The 20,642-nt window shown below is 41.3% G+C and overlaps 1 protein-coding gene across 2 annotated transcripts; it reads right to left on the bottom strand.

Moving 5' to 3' along the window:
• Positions 1-2,418: 2,418 nt before the first annotated feature.
• engl (endoglin, like) lies at positions 2,419-18,937 on the bottom strand. Of its 2 annotated transcripts, XM_063470475.1 has the most exons (17): positions 18,775-18,937; positions 17,074-17,189; positions 16,423-16,595; positions 14,876-15,013; positions 14,620-14,794; positions 14,184-14,355; positions 13,187-13,331; positions 12,754-12,946; positions 11,978-12,147; positions 11,720-11,875; positions 8,370-8,450; positions 8,025-8,276; positions 7,375-7,869; positions 5,809-5,950; positions 5,635-5,736; positions 5,067-5,174; positions 2,419-4,096 (listed from the first exon to the last, which is right to left on the bottom strand). In XM_063470475.1, the coding sequence occupies exons 2-16, from the start codon at positions 17,141-17,143 to the stop codon at positions 5,068-5,070; spliced, it is 2,571 nt and encodes an 856-aa protein (XP_063326545.1). In that variant the 5' UTR covers positions 17,144-17,189; positions 18,775-18,937; the 3' UTR covers positions 2,419-4,096; position 5,067. The 2 variants fall into 2 exon arrangements, with proteins under 2 accessions (XP_063326545.1, XP_063326546.1); XM_063470476.1 differs by lacking the exon at positions 5,635-5,736.
• Between the last annotated feature and the right edge of the window lie 1,705 nt (positions 18,938-20,642).

Raw genomic sequence — 20,642 nt, 5'->3', positions numbered from 1 at the left:
TGCCCCCTTTTTTTCCCTCATCTGCTCAGGTGAGAAACCGCATGTGTGTAAGGTGTGCGGTAAAGGATTCAGCCAAAGCTCCAACCTCATCACCCACAGCCGAAAGCACAGCAGCTATCGGCCGTTCAGCTGCCCCCGTTGTCAGCTCAGCTTCCAGCGCAGGGTTGATCTACAGCGCCACCAAGAGACGCAGTGTGGTTACGGGGACATGTACACTCAAACCTGAGCCCATGAAGCAAAGAAAGTAAAAGTGGGCAGGGTGACATCTGTTGTAAATGTAAAGTCTGAAAAATATGCTTTAAGTAATAACATGCTTAGAAGGGAATAAAGGCGGACTGGTTTGCTTGAAGGACTCTACAGGGACATCTTTGATTAAAAAAACCTCCCAAAAGTCATTCACAAATGATGATAAGGTTATTTTCTAAAGATTTTTTGCAAAGCAAGTGTGTTCCGAAGGTAATGAGATGTTATTTCCATTGCAATATACGTGCGCCTGTGCGTGATTGTCCCATTACTGACTGAAGAGCATGCTTAATGTCCTGCAGCTGGGTCATGACACAGATGACTCACAGTGATCACTCACAGGATTCCCCTTGACTACTGCATGCACATGAAGTCTAGTTTGAATTTGCTTTCTGAAAATAAAGGAAAAACACTTGTGTGAACATTTTGTTACCATTTCAACAGTACATTTGGTAAAAGTGTTTAAAGTTGCAATATTGTTACATTAAAGTGGTCAGTCGCTTAAAAAAGAACAAAAGACATCCTTCCTGTTTTGGTATATCAGCTGCAGAGTTGTGTGCCTTATCTTTAAGCTAATGGAAGTAATTGGTGTCTTGCAGTTTAAACCAGCAGCAATGGCTAATTGAGAAGAAAAACCAACGAAAATCACACAGGAACTATTTTCTTTCTACACCAACCAGCCATCTATCTTAGCAGGTAGCTCCGAGACAGGCCGTGCTTATGTGAGCACATGTGTATTAAAGTGTACTGAAGATCTACCCCGAGTTCAAGTTTAAGAATGATCACATCCCACCCAAACGTCAGCAGGTTCAGCAGTTTAGTTACAAATATAAGACACATATTTATGACACAGGCTGCTGGGCTGAATTGCAAATGTGCCTTTTCATATCAAAATGTCGATGTTTCTATGCAGCTGCTTTCCTGTGATGTTGTGCTGTAAACTATGACCATAAGACACGAAAGGATGCTTCCATCATTAAAACCATTTTCTTTATCATGTGAAATGAGAGCTGCTGACGAATCTTTAAGCTCGGAGTCTGTCCCTACAGAGCATCTATTATTTTTTTTACATGTATCAAATCAGACAATAATAAATATATCAAAGTAGACTGAGGGCAATTTCAATGTATTTTATTTAAAACTACAATCTGATTATATTTAGCTACAAAAGCTTAAAGGCAGTCACACTGGAATAAGGGGGTAAAAAGTTAATTATACTGTAAGTAAATTGAAGTAATTTTAAGCAAATTTAAATACTGTGTATGAAATTCTAGATAGCGAGCAATTTCATGGTAACTTTGGGAAAAATAAGCAATATTTTCCAATCTAACATAGTAAATATGCTGGGCTTTTCAAGGCGTGGGCCGTATTATGGAGTTATTATTTTCTTTACATCTTTATTTCATATTCATTATGTTGATGTGGATGATGGATGTTTAATTATTCAACTGTCCTTTTATTTTACCACTATAAATGTGACAAGGACTGTTCTGCCTTTCCAACTTACCAAAAATACAGTTGAAATTTGCAGGCTTATATGATCCTGTAACGATAAAACCAAGAGCCAAGTCTAACTTTTTTTTTCACTATGACTGTTTAAACATAACTTTCAAAATGAGTGTTTACTTTCCTGTAAAACACTGGAAAATTAGGCAAAGTTAAACCGCTCCATAATTCAGCCTGTGTCCCAAAAAGGAAAGCGTACAATGTAAGATGCTTTTCAAGAAAATTATCAAGATATTACACAGTGCTTAAAACTACTTACAATGTCATTTCTGTCTCCTTCGCTGTAAAGTACCAAGAATTTGGACTCTACTTAGAATCACAGACTACTTCAAATGAGTTACAGTATCATTATTGCTTTGTTTCCTGTAAAAACCTGACTTGTTACCCCCTTATTCTAGTGTGCCTACCTTTAAGTATAAGTAGGTTAAAACACTGAATTATTATAATTTCAAATAAAATACATCAAGATTCCATTTAATGAAAGGGAAATTCCACCCTTAATTTACTGACTGTATTATAAAGTGTTACCAATTATACTTTTTCCAATAAGTGCAATACTGTTAAGTTACTGCGTACCATTTTTCCCTGTTGCTTAATAGTGTCATCCTCTGCGTGTGCAGATGGTGTTGGAGAGAGGACAGGACGGACGGGACTTAACAGTGAGCTGTTTATTTAGGATGGGTGAAAAACCAAACAAGAATACAAAACAAAAGGCAAAAGGAGACTCGGACTAACTAAACTGGGCAAAAGTAAACACTAGGAACACAGAACATGGAACCTGAAACATGGATGGAGGTGAACTGACGTCCCGGCGAGGGACAAAGGGGAACTGACACAGTGAGGGTGATTAGGGAAATCGGCGGCATGTGGGAACACAGGAGGGACAAATTAGGAATGACAAGACAGGGGAAACCAAACCGAACACAAACATGAGACGAGGGACTGCCAAAACAGGAAGTAGCACGCCCACCAAGGGGATAAAAAACATGGAAACACACGACAGACTGGGGGAGACAAAGGATGAAACACAGGGAGAGGAACGTGGAGAGCACAGAGACAGGGCGTGAGATACAGGGCGAGAGACATGACAGACGGGAGGGGACACCAAGCAACAAACCACAGACACCAGACCATGGGAGCGGGAACATAAACCGATAACCCTAAAGTAACTTAAAACTGAACTAGAGACCTCGAATAACATAGCAGGGAAATGACCAAACTCTACCATTTCTAGTCACAAGAACTAAACAAGAAAACCCAACTTAATAAAATCAAAAAATAAATTTAACAAGATTCAAAAGCTCCAAAACACAGAACACAGTACCACAACAAAATGATCATTTCTTGAACTGAAACATCAAAAATGGGGAAACAAGTCTGATCATTTTTGCACGGTAACTGCCACAGTCTGAACCCCTGAGCAAGGCACAGAGATACATTTCACACCCCGGATGCTGACTACATCTCTGTGATGACTGCAGGATGTAAACATCAATGGCCCCGTCTCCGGTTGAGCTGCGAAACAGCCCAGCAGCACTTCTCAGTTTTCAAAGACAAAATTAAGGTTACTACACCTTTCAAAATAAATCAGCACAATTTTGTGAAAGGTGTTACTTTTGTTACTTCAAACCCAAAGATAACAATCAGCCACGACATGTTTCCCTTAAGCTTTGCTAAGCATGTCTTTGTCTATGACTTTGACGTTATGGTTATGCTGTTGAGATGGTTACATTTTTTTGAGACACTCACGAGAGAGAAAGATTGAGACAGATTTAGCTCATTTGATACTTTTTATGTTTCCCACATACACAAAAGATTTCGCACACAGATAAACGCAGTTTTAACATCCAGCTGATTCACAACATAAATAGTGAAAACAAGTGTAAAAAGCTGACTGTTCTGACAGGCACACTGTGACCTCATCTTTGACCTCGCGTTCGCTTTGTACAGGCAAAAAAAATAACGTGGTTTCAGAGTGACTCGCTCGACCATGTTTAGATTCTGTCAGATTCATATATGTGCCTCCACATGTGATGATTCGCTGCTGCTTTTGAAATGACTCTGCATCATGGTTGACAACACCACACAAGACAAAGAAGCTCCTTTTCACTTTGAGTCAAAACTCTTGACTCTTCGCTGCGATGAATAAGCGGCGCTGTATTCACTTTAGCATATACAGTATCAGTCTCTTACATTTCGGATGCACGGCAACGAGCCGTACTCGTGAGGAGAAATGCCTACACATGCACGCACACGCACACAAAGAGAGAGACAAGGCAGCTGCACACACAGAAGTTGTTGAAACCTCTGTCCCAGTTCTCCGTTCTCAGATTTGCAGGAGGAAATCCTGAGAAAGAGATAAAAGAATAACACTGTTCAGACCTATCGGGCATATCAAAGTTGAAATCTGCAGGTGCTCAACATAATGCTGATATATTTTCTGGAAACGACGGCGCTTCTAACCACAACAGTTTATTTTAAATGCACAGCTTTGACATTAGGTCTTTGCAACCCAGCTGGAGTAAGACGTACAGTTCAACGGCACGGCGATAGATCCACACCTCTTTAAGTGAAACATAGTTAGAGTTTATAAGCTACCAAATGCCACTGCTTTCACTTTAATGGTGGTTCAGTCATCACCCCAAAATAACAAGTGGTCTTATTAAAGTGGTGAAGTATATCCATGAAATTGTATTTTTGCACTAACAAGCTCATTCCCAAAAAGGCATCAGACAAATACTTGGGATTTCTCAGTATGGTGTGCAGTGTGTCCTCAAAAAAATTGAGGAAACTGGACAAGTCGAACGCAGCCACAGCCATCTGTAAAACACGGCGGAGGCTCTGTCATGGTTGGAGCTGCATTTAAGCCAGAGGTGTGGGGGATCTTGTCAAAATTGATGGAATTGTGGAATTTTCCTTAAATACAGCATCTCCATGCATGCAAGCGTTTCATTAAATTCCTGCACAATAACAGAAATTAGGGCTGACCCAAATCCTCAGCACAGCAATGTAGGTTAACTGTTGATTCTAGATTGGCTGTAAATATGGATCAGTGTCTCTCTGTGTTAACCCTCCCATGATCTGGCAACCTGTTCAGAGTATACTCCTCCACATGACATGTTCCCCCAAAAGAGACCCAGTGAACTTCATAGTGATGACCAAGTTTTATATTTCCCCCTCAAACAGGAAAGTTCATGCAGACGCGATAGTTTAATCAGAATATGTTCACGAAATGTAACAGTAATAAAATGTGTGCTTGACACAGTGTAACACATTTAGTGATTCCCCTTTGAATTACCTTCACCATCAGCTCTTACCTCACACTGAGCTCGAGGACTGATCAGACACTGAAGGTGGGTTCCAGATGTTGTGTTCTCCATGAGTCTGGTCTGTTAGATGATCTCTATAAACTGCTGGCCGCTTCGCTGTGGAATAATACAGAAAATATGTAGAAAATATGGTGTATCCTGTTTTTCATCTTTGAAATGAATTTGGGTTTACTGCTAAAACTGCTCTTTGTTCAAAACACACGATGCAAATTTAAGTTATGATAATTTGGAAGAGTTTCTAGCAGCGTGAATACATCCACAGATTGATACGCTTTAATTTCTGTGCCTTCAAACTGAAAATGTGAAATATGTGAGGTAGACGAATGAACAAACACACACAAAAAATATGTTTTAGATTCTGATCATCAGGAAATACAATGATAATTCTGCTACTGCTGATATCTGATATAAATAAGTGAAAATAACTAAAGATATGATTTCCTTAACTGTGCTGCTGTTTCTTTCATAGAATAGTCTGGGATCATTTGGTATATAAACCTAAATGAAACTTGATAAGATGACAACATACAGAGAATGCACAAGCTGCCTTCATTACCTGTATAATTATAGATGCACCACAACCCCCCCATCAGACCGACACCCATTACAAAGGCTGCAAAGACTATTGCCATCACTGGTCCAGTCTCCACCACCAGGTCTAGAGACAGAGTGTGATATATTTTAAAGACAAAGACAGTAGCATCACCAAAATACAGTAAATGATACTCACTGCTGTGCTCCGGCACTGGTCTGGCCAGCGGAGTGACGCTGAGTCTCTTGATTCTTTGGCCAGTAGGGTTCCTCATTTTAGGTGACAGTGAACTAATAGGGTGGGTGACCACCATGGGTCTGGAGAGGTTTCTGATCTCACACTGAAATGGGAATACAGGAAAAGGTTTATGCTTTAGTTTTATTGGCTTCACTTTCCAGTGCCATGATATCAGAGGAAAATGTAAATCATAATAAAGTAATTGTAAAAAGAAAGTAAACCCTGTTTCACTTCTAAGGTTTTATACATCAGGGCATATTAAACATATTCTGGTCCTTGGCAGGTATGAAATTAGGTAAATATAACCTCAGTGAAGTACAAAACAAGACACATGAATCTGTGTCATTATTTATTCAACAAAAATTAGAAAATTAAATGTTGAAGCTGTGTGAGTATATCCCATAATTCATTAGCTTCTGGAATCGCCTTTTGAAGTCAGTTCAATTATTTTTATATAGTGTCATATCAAAACAGTTGCCTCAAGGCAGTTTGGTATAATAATAATATTTTTTTGTATTCTTACAAAGTTACTTCAGTTAATTGAGGTTTGCAGGCATTGATTTATGCACAGCTCTCTTAAGGCCCCATCAGCCAGGGTGAGGTCTGGATTTTGAGCGGGCAGTTGCAAAACCTTGATTTTTTACTTTTTCAGCCACTCTGTTGTAGATTTGCAGCTGTGCTTGCAATCATTGTCTTGTTGCACGACCCAGTCTGTGTGAAGCTTTAGCTGTTGGACAGATGGCCTACTGTTGAACAATTTGGGATACAGAGGAGTATCCCAAACTAACCCTAACTACAGCATGCTGGAAAACAAACCCAAATCATGAGGCATTTGGTATTCACCAAACACGGTGTTGTGCATTACAGCCAAACATCGCCACTTTGCTCCTGTCCTTCCAAAAGACATTGTTCCAGAAGCCTTTTGATTTGTTCAGATACAAATTTTCAAACCCAAGTCATTCTGCCATGTTTGTGTTCCAAACAGGTCACACCTATTCAGTCTTTTTCTAACTGCACTGCCGTGAACTGTAATATTTAATATGCTAACTGAGTCCTGCAGAGTCTGAGATGTAGATCCTGGGACTTTTGCAGTTTATCTAACTTTAGGACCTGATAAGGACCAGATTATGTCCCCTGATATACAAAACAATGTCCTGGTGTTTACCACGACTCTACTACAAAACTATTATATAAGGTTGCACATTCAAAGGTGTTTTTAGTGAATATTTGGCTCTTTATTTTTTAAATAAAGCTGACCTACTTTCTTGCACAGCTTGGTGTGAAGGCTAACATGCTTCACTTTACCTACATTTTTTAAAATCTAAGACTAGGTAAGCTAACTGGCTCCTGGCTTTAGGTTTCTCAGTGAGCTTTCAAACACATAATGGTTATCAATCTTCTCATCTAACGCTCCATGAGAAGCCTAACAGGCACTTTATACAAATGACCAAGCTACAGTTTCCCTGCTCCATCTTAGTGGTTTTGACAAGATGATTTATTTGCTATTTCTTCTGGGTTTTTTTTTACCTGATGCCCGGGTGATCTAGATAGAAGCAGAGGCATGCGTGGCCTGCCCTGACAGTCATTCTTTATAGTTTCCTTCATGGGTTCCCCTCTAGTTGAGTCAGAGACACAGAGGCGCAGGCTGCAGTGGAGGAACTGCATTGAGTCGTTATAAACTGGTCGTAGAATGAAGCTGAATCTTAAGGGCTGTATCTCCTCCTCCTCTCTCACACTCATGGTCCTCTTGTCTCTCCCTCCTCCACTTTCTGCTTTTTCACCTGTTTGATAAATTCTGCCATTTCCCAGGCCCTCTGTCTCTTCCGTTTCCTCTACTGCTTCAACGTTATCTTCAGTCTCCTCTTGCTCATGTTTTGACTTCGCACTGAAGGTCAGTGAAGGGTCAGAGGAACAGCCGTTACTTATCACAGTCCAGAAAGGCGATTTTTTGGGGTCTGAGAAAGAAGAGACTACACATGACTTCACTTCCACGACATCTGCGAGAGGTGCTTTAGCTGAAATCTGCAGCAGAAAAAAATGATGCAGAACATATAATTGTTATAATTTAGTAGCTTTCATGTTCATTAGATTTGTGAAAAAAGTAAGCTATGAAGAAGTTAGTGCAACAGTTTACACCACAATATCAAATCGAAGCAGAGAAAACGCATGAAAAAGACCTGGACATAGACACGCTGGTCAGCGGTGATGACACACGGACCAATCCGCATCTGCTCGTAGCTGTCTGTGACAAAAAGCTGCAAAAGAAGAACAGGCCCAGATCTGTGTCTGGGTGTTGGGAAGTGGCTTAGGTCTGGAGTGGGCCACAAGCCCTCTGGCACCCAGGGGACCAGTTCTGTCTGCACAGTGTTTACATTCTCATTAGCAGCAGCGCTGCTCGGAGGGCCAGGGACAGGACAAAAACAGCTGAACTGAAAGAAAACAGCACAAGGTTATGTGTGAAAAATCTTGCATGAAAACTATAAAATATAAGATGAATGTAAACAGACACACAGACGTCTCACACGTATGCCAAGTGGACCTTTGGACTTCTCAGTCTCATTGAGTGAAAGGATGGTCTGAGGTCTGTCCCTCCATAGTAACAGCTGGTCAAAAAGGACAAACAGAGAAATCAAACTCAGAGTCACTCTCAGTCTTCCCTCCTTCCCCTGGGGCATATCTTTCCATTATGAAAATTAGTCTTTCAGGTGGTGTTTTCCTCACAAAAATTATAAAATATACAAATAGTATCAATACCATCATAATGTATAAATTACATTCATCCTGTGGTGTTTAAGCTTAGTTTTATGCCCTCTGCTATTTTCTGTTTCTGTGCTAAATTTTTACTCTGATGAGGCACTAATGATTGGTCACTATAGAAACCTGCTACTCTCATTACCTACTTTGACTACACCAAGTCTCGAATGTTCCCAAACTTGCTGCAACTACATGACAAAAATCTAACTTTAGCAGTTTGTTGCAGCGTCTTTGGCTTTAAGCCTTGATTAGACGTCTTTCAGAGAGAGTTGTAACAAAAGTTGTTGAATAATTTGCAGATTAAAGTGACTATAACTGAGGACAGATCTACTGAATTTAAAACATAGTTGCGCTAAAGAGTACATTGAAAATGTTGGGGGTGCAGGTACCCCAGACCCCTCTCTTCAGCTACACCCCTGCTTCAGTGATCTTGGGCCAATCCATTTGAGAAAACCTGACATCAAGATTTTCATGTTTACAACCTTCAGTCTCCTTTAAGGCCCATTTATTTTTCTGTGACTTACATCAACGTAGCAAGAAGGTTATACATGATTGTTCATTGTCTCTCATTCCCACTCTCAAAGACACTGTGACATAACCAACTGATTAGCAAGATCTTGTTTTAAAACCTGGACATGGGCATTTTTGCTGTCGCCATCTTGGTGTTGGGGACATAAAGAGTGAGGCGTGGATCTCACTGGGAAAACAATGTGCTCTGCCTGCATATGTGGTAGTGACTCGTCAATCTAAAAGTAGATTCGTCCTAAAACCTGCTTTATTGTCTGTTTCTACTTTAATAAGATGACTCAAAATTACCACTATGTTGTAGTTAATAAAAGTTTAAACTCATGATCAAGATCGTAAACTAGATCAGACTTATATACAACCAAACTTTTCTGAAAACCAGAAGAACTGCCCCCTGCTGTCCATTAAAATTAATACAGGTTTAAGGTACACCCCTCTACTATTTACAGTCTATGTTCTAAACTTTCTCATATTTTCTGTCTCACCCTCCCAGCAAGGTTGTTAGAGCAAATGCAAGGAAGAGGAATCCTGGAAAAGATTGTTCACACTCAGCTGATGGACTATCTAAATGATTTTCAAATTCCAGAAGCTCTTCAGTTCGGCTTTAAGCCGTTTCACAGCACAGAGACAGCTCTCATAAAGGTTATGAATGACATTTTGTTAGCTGGATTGTGGTAAACATGTATTTCTTGTTTTGTTGGATATGACTGCTGCATTTGATACAGTGGATCATGACCTGCTGCTCTCTTGACTACAGCATTGTGTAGGAATTTCCGGCACTTTTGTGGATAAAATCATATCTCTCTAACAGGAGCTTTTGTGTTAAGTTGAGTTTGGCTTCATCCTCTGTGGCCCCTCTGCCATGGGGTGTACCGCAGGGATCTATTCTTGGGTCACTTCTGTTTTGGTTTGATCTCCTGCCACTGGGTGCGATCTTCCGAAAACAACAAATTTCATTTCATCTGTATACTGACGATTGCCAGCTTTATCTACCTTTTCAATCACTCTGATAGCTCCTCGGTTAGACTCCTGTTTGATTGTCTTAGCGATGTTAAGTCATGAATGGCTCTAAATTTTTTTAATTTTAATGAACGTAAAATGGAAGCAATTACATTGGGTTCCTCTGGTACCCCAGATCTTGACCTTGCTGCTCTGACTCCTCACCTGAAGAGCTCGGTTACTAATCTTGGGGTAAAAATCGACTCTGCACTTAGTTTTGATGGCCACGTAAATGAGGTGGTGAAATCTTCATCCTATCCCCTCAGACGTCTGTCAAAGGTTAAGCCTTGCCTTTCCAGGCCTGACTTGGAAACTGTCATCTATGCTTTTATAACCTCACACTTGGATTGATGCAACTCCGTTTTAATAGAGGTTGGCCAGGGCCCTCTGTTACTCCTGCAACTGGTGCAGAATGCTGCGGCACGGTTTTTAACTGGTAAAAGAAAATCTGAGCACATTACTCTGCTTTTGGCCTCCTTAACCTGGCTTCCAATTGAATTTAGGATCTTTTAAAATCCTTTTACTGGTTTTTAATTCGTTTTTACTCATTTTTAATTAATTTTTATTAGCTGGCCTTTGACTCAGTGGGTAACTGACAAGTTATTTTATTGTTATTTATTGTATTTATTATTCTTATTGTATTTTTTCATATTTCTGCTGTACAGCAGGGCCATGTGTTGTTTTTAAAGTGCTATATAAATAAATGATGGTATAGCATGGTATGGTAAGGAAGAGACACAAGGACAGATGAGCTGAAGCTCAGCATTAATACCAACATATTTACCTCGGCATACCAGTGAAACATACCAGTTTGCCAGTATGTTTCAAGGCTCAGCCCTGCCTGCGTCATCAGCTCTTCGACCTCCCTGCCCGAATTCTAACCCTCAACAGCAAACTAGCCCAGATTGCCTCTTCACCTGCATTAACCTGCAGTCTGCCTGACAATCTCCAGCGAAGTCAGCCTCACCATCTCCAGCGTCATCATTACCTCTACAGTAATAAATGTGGTACTGCTTGTGAGTTCAGCATTTGGACATAATTTGAATTCACTGCTTCAGCACATTTGCCTTAAGCCTGTGTTGTTTGCCTGTTTTTCAATCATGTTTCCATCCAGCCTCCCGCCTCTGAGGGGACATTTGCTCTCACTTAATTTGTCTCTGCGCAAACACCCATTTTAGGCTTGACCTCAGCAATGTTCTGGTCACGATGACCTGGGTCGCAAGTCTCACCAGGACAACTTCCACTTACCACAAATTCAAGTGGCTGTTACGCACAACATGCCTTTTTTTCCTGTACCATGAGTAAAGGACATTTGTTTTTGTTTTGAACGCAAATGCTTTCCTAACTGTGTTCTGAACGTTTTCCTGTTTGTCCTGTTTCCTCCCTCCAGATTTTTTTATTTATTTATTTTTTGACAGCTTGTTTTGAATTATGTCCCCAGTGATGCACATTTTTTCAAAGACAAGATCTGTATCATTCTTTCCCTCATGTGACAGAAGATATAGAGAGGAAAGTTAGGGTTTAGGTAATAAACAAAGACAGAAAATTCTCCAAAGTTTCACTGTTTTTTTGTTGTTGAAATGTCTTATCTCACCGTGTTTTTGTACTGCACCCCTCTAGGCTCTCCCAGGAGCAGGCCCTCTGTCCCACAGGAAATGACTGGGAACGCTAAAAGGAAATGGCTCCCATTGGACTTAGCCTGGCAAATCAGGTCACGCAGAGTCACGGCAGCCACCGGGACAGACAAGCTCTGAAAGAGAGCACTGATGTGAGGCACTACAGAATATCACAGTGTGAACAGCTGCTTTAGGTTTGTCGCTGCTTCTAATTTAGTTTTTAAAAAAGTTAAGACCTGCAGAATGCTTCTGTCCACCATCACGCTGAGGAGTCCGCCCTCACAGTTCACTGTGAAACCCTCCCGACCTTCTCCTGCTCTGCTGTCACCGTTCAGCCACTGCCTCAACCTGCGCTCCTCTGCCTCAGGAGGCCTCGCAACCAGTGGATTCGTCACTGCAAACTTATCTGTGATACAGAGAGGAGATCAAGAGATACAACCATTCACTCACACATTAAAATCCTTCATTCAGCTGTAAATACTATGTGGAGTAAATACTATGAGTAAATACCATGGAATAGTTTAAGTGACAAAAGATCGAAAAAATGATATATACTTTCTTTAAGTGAGAAACAAAATTCAAATGTTCAGTTATTACAGTCCGTTCTCACTCCTGAGGCGTAACATCCTGACGATTTGTCACATCCTGCGGCATTCCTGAGGAACGCGAAAGTTGATCTACACGCCGGGTTATGGGTGAAATCCAGTAGAATTACGGTCCCGCGGTACTACACGTTCCAACCATGTATTCCAGCCCTAACCAGAACCTTATCCCTAAACTAATTCAGGACTTTAATGATGTTAAATAGTGTTTTCCAAAGCGATTTAAGCAAAATGAACGAACGTGTAGATTGATTCCAAACAGTTCTCATGTTTCCTCATTTTTCCGATCTCATCATTTAGGGACGTGTTGGGTGCCCGGAAGCGTAACATGTTGACGATTTGTCACCTAGCGTAAAATATTACGCTTTGGGAGTGAGAACGTGTTGGTTCAGACACAGAAGAGTCCCCACCTGCTTCTCCCTCAGCCAGCCGGATCACAAAGTGATTGGCCAGGTCGGCCTCAGTGTATGAGGTCACAGTGGTGAAGCCACTCTCCCTGGCCCAAAGGAGAAGGTCCGGGATGCTAGACAGGTCAGGGTCGAGTGTGCTGGCCACTGTTAGGCCAGGCTCAGGTGGGTAGGGTGGAGACACGCTGTTGGAGGACTGTGTAGACAGCAAGATGAAGCATAATACAAGTAAAGATCAAGGACAGTCAAGGACACTGTGGCACAGAGCAATTTAATAAAGTATTTTAGACTATGGTCAGTAACGCTAGGACCAGCTCTTTTTGGATTTGGTCACAATGAGAATGATTCGTATCCTTTGATTACTGTTAGCTGTGTGTTAAAAAAACAAAACAAATTCCACCACGATGGTGATGTAAATGACAGCTGATGCCCTTACATGAACAGAGATGCGACCCTGGACGCCATGAGCAGTAATGGCCCAGTTGACGGGCACAGAGCTGCTGAGAATCAACACAATCTTGTGCGCTCTTGAGTTGGCCACTGGAGGCACAAGCGATACAGTCACCTCTACCTGCATGGAGCTGAAGAAGACAGAGAAAACAACGTTTAACCCAAACGGCATCATCTGGGGCCAAATAATCGAACCAGTGCAGAAAAAATAAAACTGCAGTTCCTTGAATCACCACAGGGGGCGACTCTAGAGTTGCTCTATGTCAAATTATCCAACTTTAAACCAGTTTCAGTACCCCTCATAATTACTCTATGATGGGTGAATACATTTTAAACTGAGCTGTTTAATCTGAATTAAGGCTTAAGCTCTATATTATTAGGGGCGTGGCCTGGGGCGTAATTTTCAGGGGGGGTTAGGGGGGTTATGACCCCCACTCAAAAATCAGGTAATTTTCATATGTTGATTCACGGTTTTCTTCCTCTTTTAATTTTCTGCAGAATATTTTTAAGGCGGTTATCTGCCATAAAAAGCCAGGCCAGGAAAATCTGCATCATGTTTTTCTGTGTTTTATCCTGAGTTACTTTGACACAAATCTGCTGTGATGCTTACACCTCTGATGAAGTCTCACAAGTATCAGCTTTCTTTTTATACATAGATATAAAAATATGGATATGTACTGATAAATTATCATATTTCTGACTGTCTGAGTCAAAATTGAATCGAATTGGGACCTTGTGAATCAGAATTGAACTAGTTGTAGAAATCAGTGACGATACCCACCCCTACTGACAAATATCATGATTCTGCCTAGAAAAACCAAGATGGAAAAACCCAAAATGCTAAAATAAAAAATGGCAAACAGCAAAACAGAAAACAATGGCTACCATCATTTATATACAGGCTTTGGGTTTAACTTTACGTGGCTGTAAATAGATTCTAATTTCTGCTTTTGCCAGGACATCAAGAGGTTGCTTGTTCTCACCCACAGAGGCCTGAGCCTGATGAATGGAGCTTGATTACATGGACCTCAGGGCTAGCCCCGCCTACATGCAACTGGGCACAGCCGTGCACTTCCTGTGGCTGCAAGTCAGAGGTCATGTAGTTGCGAGAGATGAACATGGACTGCAGCTGACACACAGCAGGCAGGTTTGGATCTGTAATATGGAGACAAAGTAAGAGAAAGTTTTGAAATGGAAGCTGACCTAATGCAAAAGTCTGGTAGAAGCAAGAGGGGAAATGGCTCATCTGACTCATAAGCCACCAGATGTTTGCAGATGTTTGGATTCATCATTTGTTTATTTTACCGTAAACTATTTTTCATTTGTGGATATTTTTGTGTATAAAAACTGCAAAGCTTAAATACAAAATCACCACTAAATTAGATTTTTGAGCACAGGGATGTGGGTTTGGTGGCTCACCCTCTCCCAGTTGAAGGTAGACTCGATTGCCATGAGATGAGTGTGTCAGAGAGGACAGGTTGCCATGATGCTTCAGAGCCCAGCGATGCAGCGCACGGGGACGAAAAGGCAACGAATGCACCGTCTGGACGTGCAAACGCAGGGCGCTGGACTGTACGCTGGCGTTTGAGGACACCTAGCAGTTGAAGGCAAATATATAATGAATGAAACTGCAGAGTGCACTCAATCAAAACTGCTCTTCTGCGCAATGACTGACCTGCACCAGGACCTGGAGGTTGGAGGGCAGTCTCTCGGCCTCCAGCCACCAGGTAACTGGGACTTTGGAGATGAGCACTAGGTGGACAACCCTCAGGGGAGAAGGAGACAGAGACAGAGGCTTCATCAGCACTGTCACCTATAGGGAGGAGAGGAAAAGGCAGTCCGCTGTACGTTCAGCACTTTAAAGGATAAATGTACTTCAGACAGTTAGAGTAGCTCCAAAGCTAACCACATGTAGCAAACTTAACTTAAAATACACCAAACACATTTACAGCACTTTTACAAATAAAAATGTAACAAATAGAATAAAATAAAACTTATTTGTTAGTCTTGTATTTGTGTGTCTGTGTAAGCAGCTAGAGCAACTAAATACATTTCAGCATTTTTGGTTGGGAAGCTAACGCTACCGAAAATGTTTGGTAGCACTTTATAATATGACCCACAACTAACAGTGTAATTATATGTACCTACAAAGGCTTCCCAGCAGATACAGTAGAATAAAGGGGTAGCAATTCAAGTTTTCACAAGAAAGAAGAAATAATTCTATTGTAAGAGTCGAGGTTTCCTCATTTTACAGTGTAAGTGTAGCTTGTTTTCCCACTAAATTACTATACTACTTACAGTATAGTTATTTGTTTCCTCTCAGATCATCTCAAGCTGTGTTTTTTTAACATGGCAGTCAGTTCACTACACTCTCGTGGACTCTGCAGTCACAGATCTCGATCCAAAAGATCACCTTTGGGATGTGGTGGAATCAGTGATTCAACTGTGTGACGCTATCGTCTTAATATGGACCAACATCTCTGCAGCCCCCTGTTACAGCTAAAGTTATGCCTCAAGGAAGAAAGGTAGTTATAAAGGCAATGGTGGGTCCAACACAGTTGTAGAAAGATGTACCTAATAAAAGGGGGAGGGAGTATACATCTCCAATGTCACAGTGTACTAAGCCTGTGATCTTGTTCTGTCTGTTCATCATCGTGTTTGACATTTCAGTTACATTTTTATCATAATTAGTCATTCTAGACTTACAGGAGGTTTCATGGAACTTTGACCCTCTTCCTTCCCCCAACCAGTCACAGAGGTTTCTTCCTGTTAAAAGGGAGTTTTTCCTTCCCACTGTCATTAAGTATTTCCTCAAAACGGGGTCATCTGATTGTTGGTTTTCGCTGTATTTTTGTAGGGTCATTAGCTTCCCATACAAAGTACCGACTGTAGATGTAATTTCACACAATATGAATAAAACTATCATCATCAATCATCAGTGAGAGTTTGTGCCATATTTAAAGAAATGAGATGTTTAAAGCTAAACATTATCATCACATTTTAAAGGAATGCATTTGGCAAAGAAACCTTATTGTTCATGCGTGTTAGGAAGGTTTACAATCAGTGAGACTGATTGATCAGCAAGTGACTGGAATCAGGTTTTTTTCCAGCTTTCTTACAGCTTATTTGAGTCAGAAAGCTAAAACCCGGTCTCAAATAAAAGCCCCCCTGCTCCTGACGCCGGGGCCCTTGGTCTTTGCTAAGTAATCGTTAGCCGGCTACCTTGTTTTCTGGGCTGTTGGTCACTCTTCTTAATGCAATGACATGAGTCTCCTTGTTTCCGTGTTCTCTAGCAGCACAGCCGGGGCCTGCCTCAAACCTTTCCAGCAGACCCTGAACAGGGTGTCGAGCGCCCACTGGACCGGCCACCGAGCACTGCGGCTCTCCACTCTGAGCTGGAGAGGAACAGTGCATGCATCACTACAAAATGTGTTAAACCTGAAATATAAATGCACAGGAAGTACATTCATATCTGCAGCAGGGTGATCACTGTGTAAAATAACAAATAACATGAGACATGAGTGCTTCCCCATGCAGGCCTTGCTGAGTTTCACAATCTCCGTCTGTATTCCTCCTGGTTTCATTGTGTTTCTTCTCCTCCTTTCTCTCCCTCTAATGTGTGGGTGACACAGTACTCTGATGTTTCTACAATTGCTCAAATCCCCGCCTGGGGGGATGGGAACTTGTCCAAGAGAAAACTATGCAGCAATTTTCACTTTCATTCTGACACTTCAAGGAAAGACCTTTGACTTGGGCACAGGAAATACCACATTTACAATTCGCTATGTCTTCACGACACAGTCCTCAATGTTGCTGGTCTAGAAGATAAATACATCTCTTGCTGTGTCTCCTGCTGGGTGTCGTTGGACTTACCTTCTGGGTGCTCCAAGAGGAAAGAGAGGAAGAATAAAGTCCATCCAAGTCCAGACAGTGAAGGCATCATGACAGCTGCTTCACCAGACTCGCCGAATGCTTTTTTAGTGTAACACCTTAAAAACACAATCAAACATGCAGTTTATGTGTGATTTTTAACTCAGAGTCATCTAAGCATGCCTGTTTTGTGCCAAAGCAGAAAAGCTTCAGATAAGCTTGATTAGTAATGATCAAAATAGGGACTGGTGATTGAAAAAAGCAAGCAACCTTGATATCTGAGACATCTGTTCAACTGGCCATTAATGTAAATATCTCATCAGCCAATCACATGGCGACAACTCACATTTAGGCATGTAGACACTGTCTGAGCTTCAGACTGGGGGAGAAACCTGACTGATGTAACATTGACATGGTTGTTGGTGCCAGACAGTGTGGTTTGAGTATTTCAAAAACTGCTATTTTGCTGGGATTTCCCCAAACAATGATCTCTAGGATTTATAGAGAATGGTCCGAGAAAGAGAAAGCGGCAGCTCTCAGGGAGAAAGTACCTCACTGATGTCAGAGATCAGAGGAGAATAGCCAGAATGTTTCGAGCTGAAGACGACAATAACTCAACGACCACGCTTTAAGCATCTCTGAATGCACAACTCTCTCCCACATAAACAGGAACTCATCTGTACCCTTAATGATGAGTTTTGACACCTTAGTAAATATCAATAAAGACGTTGTTTGACAATCATTAGAATAGTTTCTGTGTTTTTCCAAGGGTAGCTGCATCAGCAGAGACCACCTTCAATATTTTCTGATGCAAGCCCAGTCTACAAGAGAACAGACAGAAACAGAAACAGAAACTGCCCGGGTCAGAAAAAAGAGATTCAAGGGTTACTCTTAGTAGGCTTTTAAGGATAAAGAGTTAATGTACCCATCATCTGATGGGGATAACACACAATCAGGTCACATCATGGATGTGCAGCAGCTGTTTGATGCTATTACATTAATATGGACCCAAAACTCTGAGTTTCCAGCAACTTGTTGAATCTGTGCCATGAAGACTTAAAGCAGTTCAGACGGCAGAAAGCTGCTGAATAGAAAGGTGTACCTAATATAGTGTCAGTTTAAAAAAACAACAACATTTAATAGCAATAATTAACAACCAATCAACCAAACATGTTCCTCTGGGAAAGATTTTTACAAAATGAACTGTCACAATAAAAAACGGTTTCAGTCTTTTAAATAATATAAAAATATTTCGTCAAATTTATGAAATCAAAGCTTTTATCAAACCATCCTGACTTAAGTGCACTGAAACCTGACTTACTCTGTTTAGCTTTTTTTCCTTTTTGCTCGCAGAAATGCGCTGACATGGAGCAGAATGTGCTTGAGCATCAATCTGATCCATGCATGGTCCACGAATTTACTGAGAACCAGTCCATACTGCTCAGGAAATCATGCAACACATCCTGAGCAGAACAAACACGCGCTCTGCAGTCTGTGTGAGAGCCGCTAACTTGATTCATGCTTTAAGATAGTGAAACATGGAGACTGGTGTTCCCATAATTGTATTTTTTTGGCAGCTGTTAAATTCCAAGAAAGTTCCGGACAGATAAGTCGTGCTAGTCGAGTCTTCAGGAAATTGCAGGATTCCTAAAAACTCTCTCCCCTCCAGCGGTCTGCGCTCTTGGGGTGAATACAGTCACTCACCTGCGGCGCTCCTCGCAGGGACAGGCTGACTGCTGGTCCAGCTGTTTGCTTCAGACTTCACTGTATTCACAACTCTGCGCACACCCCTCTCATTTCCTAAACACACTATCACACACCCTCAACATGTCAAACAGATCAAATACAGAATAAGAATAAGGAAAAAAAAGTGCAACTCTCAGCTGTGCGGGCCATCGGGCATCTTTAGCCCGCTGAGGGGCGTCTTGTAAGAAATAGATTTCTCCGGGTGAAATTCATTTTACACATGGAGTAATACCGAAGGGGAGGGGGTGTCGGGGGGTGGGCAGCTGTAAAGACACAATTGAAGGGGCAATGGGAGGGACTGCGGGATGGTGTGACAGAGTGGAGAGAGAGACGGCGAGGAGAGGAATAAAAGGCTCTGGAGACGTCTCCAAACGTAGATGGTAACAGGAAGGAGGAGTAGAGGGAGAGAAGGAGGGAACAGGAGGGAAAGAGGAGGACCAGGGTGGACCTCAGGAGTTTGACTGGCAGGGAAAATGTGAGGGTGATGCCGGGAGGCGGGGTGGAGGGTGGTGGGGTATTTAAAAAAAAAAAAATCAGACACACACAAACACACACATTAACTGGCATGTCTTCTTAACTGAACCTCTGAAACACCTTTAAAACCAAAGTGAAGCAGACATTTTTCCACCTTTGCTCAGCACGGTTTCAGATTTCTAAAGAAAACATGATAGCAAACCAGTGAAAGCCCACAGCAGCTTCTCCCCAATAAGCAGCCTGTCAGAGCTTGTTCATCATCTATTTTATGTGTGGATGGGAGGGGCTTGTTTCACTTCATCAGACCCTTTGACACTAGTTCTTGTGTAACTTTGTACACCTCAGTCTTTTCTTCACAGCCAGCGTTCCCCTGAGGCCATTTCTGATGAAGCTTCAGTGAACAGTAGACGGATCAACTGAAGGTCCAGATGACTCACGTTCTGTGTCAGGTCTAAAGTAAGACTTTGAGATACTGTTCATGTGCTGTGAATAGTTTGTAGGCCAGACAATTCTTGTTTTGTCCTCCACTTGTCCAGTTAGCTCAGATTTTTTAAGGACAGACTGCACACCATGCTGACCTCTTTGTAAATCACCTTGTTGGTGCAAAAATACTATTTTATGTCTGTCAAAGTGTTTTATCTTAGAGTCGACTAAATAAATGGGAACAAATTGTGGTTTAGTGACAGGCTGCAAGTAAATAAAGTGCAATTTTTAAACATGATTCTTTGCTAAAACGTCTGTGTCTGTGTACTTTAATTGCGCAATAGTTCCACTAAAGCACCAATAATGATACCAGCTGGGACCCTCAGTAACTCAGACATGTTTAGTCATCCTTTTACATTTTACCTGGGTTTTTTTTTTTTCCGTCTAGGTCTTAGTGAGCAGGGATAATCGATCCACTCCCCAAATCCAACATGCTGTGGGGTCAGTGCGACACAAGAAAGAAATTACACGCACATCTGTGTGCTGCTCTCCTGCAAATCAGCCTTCAATTAAAGTAATCACAGAAACTCTGAATACATCTGTGCCATCGCTCAGTCAAAACTCTTTGGACTGGTCTTTCAGCTGCCAGTAACAGACTACACTGTTAGTTTTTATTTTTATTTAATTTTACTTATTGTTTAAAACACTTCCATTTGGTTTTTATTCATTTTAGTCCTTTTATTTATTGCAGTATGGGGGTTTTCAGGTATTACGATAAACACCGAACACTTTTAGCCTAACAAACTGTTTGTACTGAAGCTTCCTGAGGCTTGTTGACAAATGTCACTAAGCTGATATAGAATTAAAATCAAACACACTCCCTGATTATTCTTAGTTTATCTTAATTCTGTAGGCTCAAAACATTTTTT

This window comes from Pelmatolapia mariae, linkage group LG4 (assembly GCF_036321145.2).
Source record: "Pelmatolapia mariae isolate MD_Pm_ZW linkage group LG4, Pm_UMD_F_2, whole genome shotgun sequence".
Lineage (NCBI taxonomy): Eukaryota > Metazoa > Chordata > Actinopteri > Cichliformes > Cichlidae > Pelmatolapia > Pelmatolapia mariae.
This window is presented reverse-complemented; position numbering and strand designations above follow the sequence as displayed.

What these genes read in the sequence shown, in the direction of transcription:
- engl (XM_063470475.1), bottom strand. Translation starts at nt 17,143, where the DNA reads ATGATGCCTTCACTGTCTGGACTTGGATGGACTTTATTCTTCCTCTCT. An exon ending in CCAACAGCCCAGAAAACAAG is followed by an intron (nt 15,014 to 16,422) that starts GTAGCCGGCTAA and finishes TCCTCCCTATAG; the next exon opens with GTGACAGTGCTGATGAAGCC. An exon ending in AGGGTCGCATCTCTGTTCAT is followed by an intron (nt 12,947 to 13,186) that starts GTAAGGGCATCA and finishes CTGTCTACACAG; the next exon opens with TCCTCCAACAGCGTGTCTCC.